Source organism: Mus caroli, unplaced genomic scaffold (genome assembly GCF_978045245.1).
Source record: "Mus caroli unplaced genomic scaffold, Mus_caroli_1 scaffold_1, whole genome shotgun sequence".
NCBI lineage: Eukaryota > Metazoa > Chordata > Mammalia > Rodentia > Muridae > Mus > Mus caroli.
The window spans coordinates 180,289,357-180,304,476 of NW_028227256.1; the positions used below are offsets into that span (position 1 = coordinate 180,289,357).

The 15,120-nt window shown below is 43.4% G+C and overlaps 1 protein-coding gene and 1 long non-coding RNA gene across 2 annotated transcripts in view; one reads left to right on the forward strand and one right to left on the reverse strand.

The window, feature by feature from the left end:
* Positions 1–15,120, forward strand: part of Tp53bp2 (tumor protein p53 binding protein 2) — a 54,016-nt gene that overhangs the window by 15,086 nt on the left and 23,810 nt on the right. The window contains exons 2-5 of the mRNA XM_021163384.2: positions 4,647–4,794; positions 7,246–7,359; positions 11,228–11,310; positions 12,807–12,908. Of these exons, the coding sequence (XP_021019043.1) occupies positions 4,647–4,794; positions 7,246–7,359; positions 11,228–11,310; positions 12,807–12,908 (447 nt within the window). The remainder of the gene's footprint in view (positions 1–4,646; positions 4,795–7,245; positions 7,360–11,227; positions 11,311–12,806; positions 12,909–15,120) is intronic.
* Positions 1,091–2,693, reverse strand: LOC147006289 (uncharacterized). The gene is made up of 2 exons (XR_015046612.1): positions 2,605–2,693; positions 1,091–1,339 (listed from the first exon to the last, which is right to left on the reverse strand). It is a non-coding gene; the product is annotated as an uncharacterized LOC147006289 (long non-coding RNA).

Sequence of the window (15,120 nt, forward strand, 5' to 3'; positions counted from 1 at the left end):
AAAATTCTCCTGCCTCAGTTTCCCAAGTGTGAATGTTACCATATATGACTTTAAAATTTGTTTGATTTTTCATCATGGTGACTCAAAATCACTTGATCCAAACAAAACAATTACTGCTTCATTTTGTTTCTGCTTTATTTGTGGGAATTAAACTGTCATTTTGAGAATACTTGGCTCCTTTACAAGAATGTGCTTGTAAAACAAAGCTAAAGGGAGGTAGCAGTGCCTGCCCAGCCTTTGCTCTCACACCGACGTCACAGGTGGCTTAACTTGCTGCCATCTCTTTATTCTTCAAGAAAAGAAAGGAGAAAAGAATTGATATTTATTGAAAACAAGGCTGCATTATAGCATTTGAAATATAATTATAGGTTTTCACATTAAAATCCATCATGGCTAGGTTTTAAGATTAGAGATTTGAAGTGATAGTTAACCTTTATAATTTGGGGGAATACTTATGACTATGAATATAAGGAAACATTTATCATAATTTTAAAAGAAAATTTCAAAGGTATGGTACTTTCATTTTGTCATTTCGTTCTCATGTCTTCAAAGAGGAGGAAGAAGCAATCATTATCTTCCTGAGGTCCTTGGCAACCATGGATAATTTATTATTTTAACTATTTGCTTCCAGGAGCCTCATAAATTAAAATTCAAGTTCCTTGTTTTGGCCTTTTACAATTGTTCTTGGCCGGTTTCTAGGCCATTTGTGTGCACCATCTGGGACTTGGAGTCTCAGACCCCTTCCTACCTCTCCTGTCAGAGTGGGCCGGCAGTCTGTGTTCAACTACCTCTGTCCTTGCCAGCACTTTAGAACCTCTGCCCATAGATACATGCATGCTAGTTTCTGCTTGCTCCTGTAGTCTTTTCTTCTTCCTCTCTCCGCAGAGACCTCATCTTCCACAAACGTGACCAGTTGTTCCCTCTTTGGGCCTTTATTCTCTGTGTGTCATACTTGTTGAACCTTAGCTGGACTTGTGCCTCATTTCCTTTAAATGTGGCTGCCTGCCTGAGAGCCCTCTCAGCATTGTAGGGGGAGCTGGGCTCCTCAGTTGGCGTTTTGTTCCCCACACAGTTCCCTCCTCTGTCTCACCTTGTTCTTTAGGAGGGTGACTTCTGCGTGTGCACCAGAGGTCCCCAGCCATCTGGTTCTCCTTGAGGTTGCCCAGTGGGAGATAGGAGAGAGAGAGGGAGCCAGCTTGAGTTCCTCCCTGTGTCTTTTCCATATCGCTTCTGTGTTCTTCTGTCATCTGCTTTCTCTCTCCCTCTGCAATTCAGTGTTAACTATTTCAGCAGAGATCATTTCTACACTAGAGTACAGGCAAGAGATCATCTGTAAATGCTGAACGAATAGAAAGAATATTGAATCAGAAATAAATGGTGGTGGTTGGGTGTACCTGAAGAAATCAAATCTATAGCTTGCTATATACTATATGCGAGACCATTTCATGATGTCTGAATAGAACATAACTGAGACAAGCTGGGGGTAAGATGGTGTGCCCTGGACCAAAACGTTTCTCTGAAAGGCAGAGCTAATGGTAGTGACAAGTGTGACCTTATGTGTGCAGTGATGAAGATGACACAAAGTAACACAGTAGTTAAAGAGCTCAGTCTCTGGAGATAACCAGCCTTGGTTTTGGATCTTGGCTTTGCCATTTATTTCATAGCTGTATGACTTACAGAGGTTAACTTCCTCGCTGTGCTTCAGTGTGTTCCTGTAAAGTGCACTGCCATCTACAGCATTTGATGCAGGTTGTGTGCTTGCTGTCTACCAGGAAGCTTGAGGTGTGCTGAAGGCACACCAACAGAGACAACCCTTGGCTGCACGGCATTGCGTTTGTAATGAATGGTGAGCTCATGACTGTCAGGTACAGAACCTATGTAGAGGTAGTGGCTTTGTGGGGGGCGGGAGGTTGGAATTTTAGGTGGAGTGGCTGGGAAGAAGTTATTGAGAGGGTGACAGCTGCAGAGGCAAGGAGACCAAGCTATGCTGCTTAAGAGCATGCTCAGCAGGAGCAGTAAGCCAGAGTTCCCAGTCGGGCATAGGCCTGGCCTGGCCTGGTGTGGAACACATGGAGCACACGGTAGAACAGAAGCAAGGAGTTGTAAAGTTAATGGTGGCATTGTCTTTGATATGGGCAGGACATGTGGATCTCGTGGTCTCTAGTCAGTATTGGGTTTTATTGTTGCATCTAATTAAATGGCAGTTCTTAGGGAACATAGGACTCATTTAAAAAGGTAAGAGTATTTCAAAGAGGTATCCTTCCTAAGACATTCTGTAGAAGTGTGGGGTTCTAATTAGATCTGTCCAAGAAGCTAGCAAAATGCCATTGCTAATCCAGCATTGAGAGCACAGCTACTTTTTATGGGGGAGGAAGGGCATTGGCTCAGGCACTTGCCATTCACACCAGTATTAATTCCATGGGGTGAGTACTCAGGGAGGAACACGTCTCACATTTTTAGAGTAGTTGTGCTTTAGAAAGCAAAGGCTAGATTGCTGTTAAACTTGAGGTGACTGGCTAAGTGGAGGAGTCCCTAACGTTTCTCTGCCAAAAGCACAGACATCTTGAAGAATAAAGGATAGATCAGAAAAAGCCGTACTCTGACCTTGTTTCAGTAGCCAAGGAGAACACTGCTCTGAGCCCTTTTCTTTGTTGGTAGAAAAGATAATCTTTGTTCTGTTTGTGTGAGAGTTGCTGTAAGACTTTGGGTAATGCTGGTGAAAGTAGCAGGTGAGACAGACGTGTACAGAGGTCTGTTGTGTAACCGTGTTTATTTGCTGATGTAGTGTGTTTCGTAAATGTTCTTCTATCTAGTGTAACATAATAGTAAAGACAGTTCTTTTGAAGCTTTAAACTTCAGAGAAAGTTTATGTGGGTGAGGACGATGGAGCAGTATTACTTAATACTGTGGTTAAGTATGCCGGGTATTTTGGCCCAGCAGCAACAGAGTAGCATTCTCTAGGCTTGGTTAATCTTTATTTTTTCCAGTATTGTCAAGGCACTATGTGTAAGGAGCTTATATGCAGCCTTGTTGGCTAAGTTGAGGCTTTAGGATCCACATTTCATGTGGTACAGTTATCAGAATGCACAAAGCCCGAGGTGCATTCTGTTCATACTAGGAATCTTGACAGCATTTTAGCTTCTTCTATATGATTGACTTACTGTTTTAACAGAATCCACTTTAATGTTTCTAGTTGACTTTGTATGTGATAGGTGTTTTATATGCGTTAGGGGACACCTTTGCAAAAAAGGGAGGTGAAGGGTCCCAAGGAAACGGGCTAAGTCCAGGTGCCTCCAAATCTTCTGGTCCCCAGTGTGATGTCCTTCTCAGTGCTGCTTTCACAATGAGGCTAGGCAGCTTTCTCACTGGGAGGGTGGCCAGAGGAGTTTCAGCCTGCAAGGGAGGTCAAGTGACTTTTGGCAAACCCTCTAGCTCTGTAATGCTACTGTGGCACTGTAACCAGAGTGTGGATTCAACACATTCTGCGTGTGTGTGTGTGTGTGTGTGTGTGTGGTGGGGGGTGGGGGTGGGGGAATAAACCTCACACTTTCTCAGTGTTCAGCATAGTCTCATTTGGTTGTTTTGAAAGACAATAACTTGGTGTTTGTTTATCAGGTTCCCACAAGTTCCCATAGTCTTTGCAGTCTTTCTTCATTCAGCATGAAAGTGGGATACCTTTTAACAGGTGTTATTCTTCATACTGATGTGTACCGACTCCCATGGGGTAGGTGTTTATGGGGTTGAATGGACAGGGTTTTATTCATCAAACTGGTTGGCTGCTTGTTTGATTCTTCAGCTTCAGGAATTTACAAAAATTTTAAATAATTTGACAGGCATAGCAATGTGAATTCTCTGGTAGCAGTGCTTTTTAAGATGTTTAATTTTTCTAGGAGAAAGATTTACAGTGAGTTTTAATTACCTATGGACTACATTTCCATACAGGCTCTTGTAGGTTTTGATATGCTAGCTAATTTCTACTTATTCACATACTTTAGGGTAGGTATTGGATTTGATTGAAACATTTCCGTTTAACGTTTCAGGAGTAGTTAATGCATGCATGTGATAGAGAAATAAGATTTCCTCTGTGTCCTGGCTCCTGTCTCTTGCTCCCCACCCTCAGGATCTGTGCTTACTCTGTTTTTATATATGCTTCTAAAGAGAAATGCATCCATAAGTGTGTGTGTGTGACATTCACTCCTGAGGTCATCATATTGAAGCCAAACTTTGTGCAGACACCTGATTAGTATAGCAAACTATAGCCCGGAGCTTGTGAACTAAACAATCCTTCTGCCTCAGCTTCCTGAGTAGCTTGGACTGGTATGTTCTACCACATCAGGCATGTATGACATTCTCTAATCAACTATGAAAGGATTCATGAAAAGATCTGTTTGATGTCTTGATCTAGCTCCGTTTTTGCTGAACAAACAGTACATATGAAACCGGCAGGAAAAGACTTGCTTTCCCTTCTATCTGAAGGCTGCCTATGGCTACCCTGTGGGGTTTCCAGTTCAGCAGGCAGTACCTGGGGAAGGACAAGGACCCAGTGCTGTGGGCCTACCCCAGCTCCACTCTTTGTTTCAGGGCAAGGATCTAAGGGGAATGCCACCTGGGCAGACAAGACCGGTAATGGTCTCTTTCTGTTTCAGATGTTCCTGACAGTTTACCTCAGTAACAGTGAGCAGCACTTCACAGAAGTTCCTGTTACCCCAGAGACAATATGCAGAGATGTGGTGGATCTGTGCAAGGAGCCTGGAGAGAACGACTGCCATTTAGCCGAAGTGTGGTGTGGCTCTGGTATGGACCTGGCTTTCTGTTTGAGCTCTGCTATCTTCTGTTCCTTTTGGGTTCTAGGATTGGTATTGTGGTGGGGGCAGGGTGCTCTTGTTCACCTACAGACAGCAGGATAACCTGCACCTTAGAAGGTCAGGTTCTCGCTTTTTCTTTTATTTTTTTCTTTTTTCTGTAACAGAAGGAAGTCACTGAACAAAGGCAGGTGACAAGTGTGTTGGATGGAAGCTTCCCGATATTGTTATGGTCAAGTGTTTGGTACTCAGAAGTTTATTTATTTTTTATGTTTAAGTTTTCCTTGCTGAGCATTGGTGGTACCCACCTTTAATCCCAGCATCTGGAAAGCACAGACAGGTAGATTTAGGACGGCCAGGGCTACACAGGGGGAAACCCTGTCTCAAAAAACCGACCAGCCAACCAGCCAACCAACCAACCAAACAAGAAACACCAAACCACCACCAGCAACAAAAAGCATCCTTAATTAGAAATTTGATGCTTTCCTTCTCTTCTTTGATGTTGGGGATTGTCTTAGTTTCCTGTTGCTATGATAAAATAGTTTGAACCAACTTCAGGTTGTCATCCATTATGGTGGGGACATCACAGCAAGAGGAGCTTGAGGGAGCTGGGCACATTGTAGCCACACTCCAGAAACACAATGCTTACTAGTACTTGACCTATAATCCTCAGAACTGAAGAAAACAAAACCAAAAAAGAAAGCTATCCTTACTCCAAAGCTTTAAGTGTGTTTTCCTGTTGCTTCACTCTCTTCTTCCCCTCGCTCCCTCCTCCCCTCCCTCCTTCCTTTTTCGTATCTTTTCTGCCTGCTCATGCATTTGCTTGGAGAACATTTCTTGGATGCCAGTGAATTAGATTTTGAGGGATGCAGAGATGGAAATTTCCTGCTTTTAGATTCCTCACAGTGCAGGAGAAAAAGCAGGTAGCGCGTTCCTCTTACAGTGCTGTGAGGACAGCAGCAGTGAGGTGGAGATGGACGAGTGCCATCTGCCAGAGGAAAGGGTACCAGGGACAAAGATGAGTGCCTGTGCCCATCCTCCCCTCCCCTTCCCTCCCCTTCCTTCCCAGGTTTGTAGTGCTTAGGGGAGAAGTGGGGTGTCTACTCAGAATTTTACCCCCTTTTGTGGAGGCCCTGTAGAATTTGTATGCTTTGTATAAAGTGGTTATATCATCACTGTTACTCGAAGTAGAACCAGGACTGCATGTCGTTTGTTCCAACAGAGCAGATTAAGTTCGGGGTTCAGTCACAAAATTGGCTGCTGAATACCTGGCTGCCCTGTCTCTGTCCATGTTGTTTATTTAAGGCACTGAGAGGTGGTGTCTGATTATTGATAAGTGTATAGTTTTCATAGGCCATGTCAACATTCTCATACAAATCCTGTTGATGTCATTGAGCTCCGAGCTCATGCACTTGCTTCTTAACCAGTATAAGGGTTTCTCAATTCAGCTTTCTCTCCTGAAGTAGGAAATCCTTTGTTAGTTTATTATTTCTTTCTAACTCAGGATACACTGTTTCTACTGAGGCTCTTCTCAGTTATTGCAGTATTTAGCTGTGTCTTCTTTGTTTCTAGAAAAGTCTTGAAAGTTGGCAGCCTTAGTGCAACAGGGCCAGATATCATCCCATTGAAATATTCTTCTGTTTGCAAATGAATAAGTTTGACTGTTAACATTATTTACAAGCAGATAATTTCTAAATATTGGGTTTGGGAAGTTGGCTGAGTGTGGGTACATGTGATTGCTACATACAGTATGGACTTCAGTTTGCAGCTCTGTAACCCTACTGACCGGGGTACAGGTTACAGACGAGGACATCCCAGGGACTCACTGGACAGACAGTTTAGTGAAAATGGCAAACATTCAAACTCAGTGAAGAGACTCTGTTTCAGAAAATAAGGAGAATGGAAAGTCTACCACTAGAGAAAGACATCCTAATGTTAGCTTCAGGCCTCTACATGTGTGCAGAAGGGCACATGTGCCACATGTGCACACATCTGTATATCTCACTCCCTCTCACAAAAGGAAATAACCTGTATTAAAGACTAGATTAAAACTTGAGCTGAGACCGTTTAATTTTAATTTTTTTTCTACATGTGTTTAGGGACTCATTGAGCATTAATATTAGTGAGAGTGGGTCTCTGGTTATGTAGATCACACAAATCTTTGAAACCCTCAGAAGTTAAATTGCATGCCTATAGATAGTAAGAAGCCACTGAATTAGACTCTTAAGACCCTAACAACTGGCACAGACCCATTATTTCTATTGCTTTATACTGACTTGACACTGATTGTGTAGAAAATCAGTGATATATCAGTTTTTTGAGTTCTGTTGATGGAAAAGAATATGTGAAATACAAAGTACTTCCTGTATCTGTAACATAAATTATATCAAGGGTGTATTTGTCTTTCTTTTACCTGTATATAATGTATTTTTTTTTCTTTTAGAACGCCCAGTTGCTGATAACGAACGGATGTTTGATGTTCTTCAGCGGTTTGGAAGTCAAAGGAATGAAGTTCGCTTCTTTCTTCGTCATGAACGCCCCCCTACCAGGGACATTGGTATATAATATTCTGTGGATCATAACTAGTGTTGGAGCTTTTTGTTTTGTGCACCGTAATAGCTGGGGCAGAGGCATGGGAGGAGAAGCTGGGGAGTTGGTGGGATGAAGGGAAGCTAGGACATTAGAGCAACAGCGCGGGGTTCTTAGACAGTGGAGAAAAGAGATACAGTGTGCTTGAAGAAGGCAGAGGCTTGTTTTAGTCTCCAGTGTGGTAGGAAGGAGTCAAGGAAAGAAGCTGAAATGGAAGGAAGAGGACTGCTTATCCAGTACAGCAGGGTCCCTAAAAATGTGTATCTTCACACTGATAGGTTCTCCTCTTAGATAAAGGGAGGAAGCTGGATCTCCTAACAGGAACAGTAGCAGGAAAGAGATACACTTAACTGGTGTTTCTTACCTGAAAACCTGTAATTTCCTGGGGTGGAGAGAGATGTGGGAGTGATGAGGTGGGTGGACAGGTTGAGCTCTTAGGAAGAGGAGCACGTGCATACTGGAGGACTAGGGTGCAGGACACATTGAGGTGATCTGATGAGAGACGTGAAGGTGGTGGTTTTCCTCTAGTGCTGCCCTGCAGCTCAAGGTTGTGCTAGAAGACAGACTGACCTAGGGTTGCTGAAAGTGTGTGCAAGGTGATATCTAGGCCAGATGGGTGTCTTAGTGATGCTTCCTGTTGCTGTGACAAAATAACTTGACAGAAGCATCTTAGGGAAGGGAGGGTTTATCCTGGCTTACAGGTCAAGAGTTCGTAGAGTGTGTTTGGAAGGAAGTCAAACTGGTAGGAACTTAGTCACCTCACATTCACAGTCAGGAAGCTGGAGCAACGAGTACCTGTGCTTAGGTCACTTCTCCTTTATACTTGGCTAGGGGATGGGCCGCTCATAGTGAGCAGTGGCCCAGTTAAAGCAGTTTCAAGCTTTAGTTAACCTGCTCGAGGTGCTCCCACACAGGCACGGCCAGGAGCTTATTTCATGAGTGAATCTAGGTGTCATCAAGTTAGTGGTTAGCACTAGCTACCATCACAGTGGAAGGGTGAAGAAAGTGTGGCTTTATGGGGAAAGAGTAGATTGTATCCAGTGATGAACCTCAGAATTAGATCAACAGACAAATGTAGTAGGGGAGAAATGAGTGATGAAAAAGTAGAGTGGTTAAATATGAAATTTCAGGTGTAGACCCTTTTATAGGTTAGACTCTGAAAATGAGAGTGGGAGGCAAAGGCTTTGTAACTGATAGTTGCGGCCTGAGTTGATATAGGACAGAAAGGGCAGAGGCAGTACAGCAAGTGGAAACTTGTGGGCGGCTAGTGCTTTAGACACTGAGATGAGGCTTCGTCTGTAAGGCGCAGGTGAATCCGCAGTCAGTCTGGGGAAGCCACAGGTTGAACAGGATCACTCTATCTTTCTAAACATGCTGGGATTTTTAAAGGAAAGTTAAGGATCGTTTTCTTGGGAGTAAGAATGTAGCTAACATCTTAGTTAGTGGGCAGTGTAACTTCCCAGTCTTATTATTTACTGTTATTTTAATCCAAGTATCCACATGGTGCTTGGACATTAAAAATGATTAGTATCAGCCAGGCGTGGTGGCGCACGCCTTTAATCCCAGCACTCGGGAGGCAGAGGCAGGCAGAGTTCGAGGCCAGCCTGGTCTACAAAGTGAGCTCCAGGACAGCCAGGGCTACACAGAGAAACCCTGTCTCGAAAAACAAAAAACAAAACAAAAAGATTAGTATCAGGAGCTAGAGTTGAGTTAGTTTGACGTCTTTGTAGATGAGAGGTGCTGAGGCTTAGGGTGACGTTGTCAGGCCACACACCTAGTGGCAGAGCCAAGAACACAAGCCTGGCCCACCCAGAGCAGGCTGACGTAAGTGCGTTTCAGTGTCTCTAGTGTTTGTAACTTTATCTTAAATATAGAGTTTCCCCCCAAGCCTTCTTTTAAAAATACACTTTAATTGACATTTGTATTGTGTTTTTATTTTATTCTGTATTTACATTACTGTATACATTCTGAATTCCAATAAAGTTGAATTTTGGCTCTCCATCTCCCAGTTCAAAAGTCTTGCTGTGTGCAACACTGGGTGAATTATTAAGTAGTCTCCCAACAGTGCATTATGCACTTTTGGTGTATCTGTAATGTGAGAAATAAAAGTGTTAAGTAAGACAGAGGACTGTTTGCCTGCCCATTGTTGCAAACACCCGTGCCACAGTGCTTAGACTGGGACAGAGAAGATGACTGTTCAGTCTGCCATGGGGAGGTCTCCACTTCCCCGCTTAGTTCAGACTTGCTGAGGGTTAAGAGACTGCTAGTGCATGCTGTTTAACTACGACTGTGGCCACAATGTGTTTGAAATGACTTGTAAAACTTTTGCTTTTTACTCTAATTATGTAACTGCTATAAGTAAAAGCTAACTGAGTATTTTTCCCTGAGACAAAAGAAATTATTTATACTGTAGAAAAATGCTTTTCTTAGAGAGAAACTGTGATAGATTACTTAGGTTGTTTTATTAGAGTCAAACTGCATTAAAAACTGTTATTAAAATTACATATTGAATATAATGCTTGCTTCTGAGGCTAGCTAGTCATAATTACTTATTTATTTATTGACACAAAATTTGTTCTAAGTTCCCTGATAGGTATAATAGACATGATTCAAAAAATGTTTGTCTTAAAATCTCTCAAATAATTGTAATGATTGCTTTAATTTTCAGAAAGTATGGGTATGAGTTTAACACTTTTTTAAAAAAAAGTTATCTTTGTTGATACTTCATATATGTGTTAGTTTAAATATATTCCTTTCCTTTGCTGTGCATTGAGTGGTGCTGAGATACCTGGTTTGGCTTGAAAACCTATTAGTCAAAAAGTAGAGTAGTCACTAATTTTCAGACTTTCTCAAATCAAGAGAAATGGAAATAGTGTTCATAAATTAATGAGGATATACTTTATAGTATACTCAGGAATTTCCACAGAATGTCCCAGTAAATAAAAGAATGAGAACACCACAGGTTCTGTTTTTAACGACTTCCTTCTTGAAGTGTATGCTTTTCTCACTGTTAGTGAGTAGAGGTGGACTGATTGCATTTGCAGTTCTTCTACGGACCCCTCCTACCCTGTGCTAAGCACTGAACCAGCATCCTGATCAGGCCAAGAAAGCACACACCACCACTGAGTTATCTCCACATAGCCCACGCCCCTTACTATTTTAAAAATTAAATTTATTTATTATTATTTATTTAGCGTGTGTGTGTGTATGTGTTTGTACACACGTGTATACGTGTGCTCATTCCATGGTGTGCATATTGTTGTACTATAGCATATTTATGGAAGTCAGAGGAAAACTGGGAGTCAGTTCTCTTTTTCTATCCTGTGGGTCCATGAATTCAGAGAGCTCATTGGGCTTGGCAGCAAACACCTTATTAACCTGTGGAGGTGTCACTGATCCCCAGCCCTCTTTTTATTTTGAGACAGGCAGGCTTTGGACCTGGCCTTCTCTTGGTTGAGCCTCGTGAGTAGCTGAGACTGTAGGTCTGTGCCAGCAGGTCCCCCTGAAGTTCTTTCCCATCCCTCACTGCATGGCCCAGACCAGGAGGAACGAGTATAAGTAAATGGTGTGAGTTGGTTGGAGTCAGAGGTACAGTAACTTCCCACCATTGTTGAGTGACTCAACCAGCTTCCTAGGGAGTGGTGGGATGTGAAATGCCTTGATGCTAGTCACTGTTTCACATAGTTGCATTTTCAAAACGAGCCTAATTATGAGACCTAACCTCCATTGCTGTTAAGTATAGCTACCTACGTATCAAACAGCAGTAAAACAGAAACAAACGCTACATAGACTTCTGTCAACTTTGATGTTAATGCAGTTTTTGAATCTGTATTTAGTGAGTGGACCGAGATCCCAAGATCCAAGTGTAAAAAGAAATGGAGTCAAAGTTCCCGGTGAGCATCGGAGGAAGGAGAATGGGGTAAGTGCTCCTTTGTTATCTTGTTCTGTGCCACAGTGATGCTTTTAAATGATGTATCTCATTTATTGTCATTTTCTTATTCAACTGATTAATGGTGACCCCTTTTAAAGGCTTTTTCTTAAAATTATTTTAAATGTAAAAAAATTAATTATTAGTTATTTCAGAGGGATGGGTCAGAGGGGTATCAGATCACCTGGAGCTGGAGTTACACACAGTTGTGAGCTGCTTGCTGTGGGTGCTGGGAATTGAACTTGAGTCTTCTGCTAGAACAGTATGTGTTATTAACCCTTGAGCATCTCTTCAGTCCCTGTAAAAGCTTTTAAAAATATATTTCATAGGTCTATCCCAGATTCTTACATGCCTATTACTCTAAGAAGCTAATTGCTGAGTATACCATAAATTCACAACAAAATAAATATTTGGCAACTTCCAGGAAATATTTGGTGCTTTTATTTGTTGCTATCTATAATCACCTTTAGAAAAATGGAAAATTATTTATTAATGATCTTGCTGTTGTATATGCATTGAAGTATCTTTGAAGGTGTTCTTTTCAGAGCCCAGAATTTTAAATATCCATCTGAGTTTCCTGACTTATCTTACTTTACTTCATAGTTAATTTTTGCCAGAGTCTCAGGTATCTGAAGCGCCTGCTCTCCACTGTAACCTCCTGGTTCTGTCCTTTGATTTACAGTTAGTTATCTACCTGTGACGAGGCCAGTGGAAGGTGGCAGAAGTAGTTTGGATAGCAAAATATTTCTAAGTATAATCTAACAAATAATTTCCCCAAATTGGTGTTTACTTTTCCAAAGGAAGCTTTATATAAGTCTAATTGAGATATGAGATACAGCAGGTTGCCTCTTTTATTTATTTATTTATTTATTTGTTTGTTTGTTTGTTTGTTTGTTTGTTGAGTCAGAGTCTTACTGTGTAGCCCTGGCTGGCCTGGAGGGCCTCCTTCCATAGATATGCTAGTCTTGAACTTGTGGCCCTCCTCCTGCTCTGGATCTTAAGTTCTGGGATTTCCCTAGACTGGTTTTTGGGGATTGGAAAGTCAGACTCTTGCTTCCGCCCCCTGACTGTTGGGGTTGGAAGCCTGCACTGCCAGGCCCAGCCAGTGCTGGTTTATGTTTAAATCCTGTTTTGATGTCATCATCCTGGGGTTGCTGACGACACCCGAGTACCATTTATGTAGCCACAGTCTACTGTTCTAATGTAAGTTAACCACAGAACAAAGTAATCATGACTGTTTATGTTTCTGACCAAACTATTTAAGTAATTAAAATTTTACAATTAGTTTAAGTTTTACAACTTAAAAGATCATTGGCCTGTATGAGTCTGTTTTACATCTTAATAAGTCAAGTCAGTGACTATTAAAGTAAAAATTAATATCTGAATAACTTTGTTATGATTAGTTTAGATGGAACTTCTAAGCAGGCCTTTGAACGGGATCTCTGAGCATAGTATAGAAGTAGCTGGTGGTGTGTTTCCATTTGTAGGTTAACAGTCCTAGGCTGGACCTGACGCTTGCTGAGCTCCAGGAAATGGCATCTCGCCAGCAGCAGCAGATCGAGGCCCAGCAACAGATGCTGGCTACTAAGGTAGTGTCTTCATGAACCTCATCACCTACTACTGCGGTGGCGCTGTGGGAACTTCACAGTCACTCTGCGCATAAGCAGTCGCCTCTCACAGTCACCTGCTCTGTGACTTCAGCATCTTTCAGAAATCCCTGTATCATTCTCCTTCAAGATTTTCTTCACCCCTAATCTTTGTTACCATTCTTTTTTCTCTTTGAGTTAGGTGTCTGTCTCTGTTATCTTTTCTGGTCTCAAACTCTTGGACTCAAGTGATCTTCCTGCCTCTGGCTCCTGAGGAGCTGAGATTGTAGGCTCCTACCACTGTGCCTGACCCCGTCTTTGGTTTTGATAATGGCTAATTACCGCATGCTGGGAGTCAGAAAAATGGGAGAGTTAAAAAGAACACTTTGCTTTCTTCCCTGGAGCTCACCTGGCTGCAGTGGGAACGACATTTACTAACGCCATCACTGTCAGTTTTGCTGCTTGGCCCCAGCAACAAAAGATGCTTTATTCACCCTGATCTTGAGTAAGAAAAAAATGCCCTGGGAACATCTTAGTCATTGTGGAAACTAGTCTCACTGCCGCTGCTTCTGTTGGCTCCTCAGAGCTCCATAGTAAAGCCTTAGCCTTTGCCTGCCACTCTGCCTCTGTGGCACTCACTCAGCTTTGCTTTTGGGGTAGTCACAGGTGTGTGCTGTGTTCCAATAAACCTTTAAAAAAAAAGATCCATTATGTATACAGTGTGGACACCAGATCTCTTTATAGATGGTTATAAGTTACCATGAGGTTGCTGGGAATTAAACTCTGGACCTCTGAAAGAGCAGCCAGTGCTCTTAACCTCTGAGCCATCTCTCCAGCCCAAAACAGCACATTTTAGGGGCTGAGGAAATGGGGTAGTGATTAATATACTTGTTGTCCAAGTGTGAGGACCTGAGTTTAGATCTCAAAACCCATGTAAAGCTAGGTGTAGTAACTGATGTCTGTGACCCCAACATTCCTACGGTGAGATACCCCCTGCCCTAACTATGCATGCTGGATAATGAAAAGAGAAAGAGAGATTGATTGATTGAAAACAAAAACAAAAACAAAAAACCTTGGCAAGCTTGTTTTACTTTCAGGCTCTAGCTTGTCAGCCCTTAGTCTATTTACTCAGAATCCTTAACTTAACCTGTCCTTTAGTGACTGGAGGCTCCAGGATGCTGGAATAGTGACATGATGTCTTGACAGGTAGCTGTTCTCAGCATGCACTGTGCCCTTGCATGTGACACTGTCTTATGTTCCTGCATATCCAGACTCACTCGTGCATGGCACCTCACACCACAGTCCCCATCCTGGGGTGCAGACTCACTCGTGCATGGCACCCCACACCACAGTCCCCATCCTGGGGTGCAGACTCACTCGTGCATGGCACCCCACACCACAGTCCCCATCCTGGGGTGCAGACTCACTCGTGCATGGCACCCCACACCACAGTCCCCATCCTGGGGTGCAGACTCACTCGTGCATGGCACCTCACACCACAGTCCCCATCCTGGGGTGCAGACTCACTCGTGTATGGTACCTCACACCACAGTCCCCATCCTGGGGTGCAGACTCACTCGTGTATGGTACCTCACACCACAGTCCCCATCCTGGGGTGCAGACTCACTCGTGCATGGCACCTCACACCACAGTCCCCATCCTGGGGTGCAGACTCACTCGTGCATGGCACCTCACACCACAGTCCCCATCCTGGGGTGCAGACTCACTCGTGCATGGCACCTCACACCACAGTCCCCATCCTGGGGTGCAGACTCACTCGTGCATGGCACCTCACACCACAGTCCCCATCCTGGGGTGCAGACTCACTCGTGTATGGTACCCCACACCACAGTCCCCATCCTGGGGTGCAGACTCACTCGTGCATGGTACGCCACACCACAGTCCCCATCCTGGGGTGCAGACTCACTCGTGTATGGTACCTCACACCACAGTCCCCATCCTGGGGTGCAGACTCACTCGTGTATGGTACCTCACACCACAGTCCCCATCCTGGGGTGCAGACTCACTCGTGCATGGCACCTCACACCACAGTCCCCATCCTGGGGTGCAGACTCACTCGTGTATGGTACCTCACACCACAGTCCCCATCCTGGGGTGCAGACTCACTCGTGCATGGCACCTCACACCACAGTCCCCATCCTGGGGTGCAGACTCACTCGTGCATGGCACCTCACACCACAGTCCCCATCCTGGG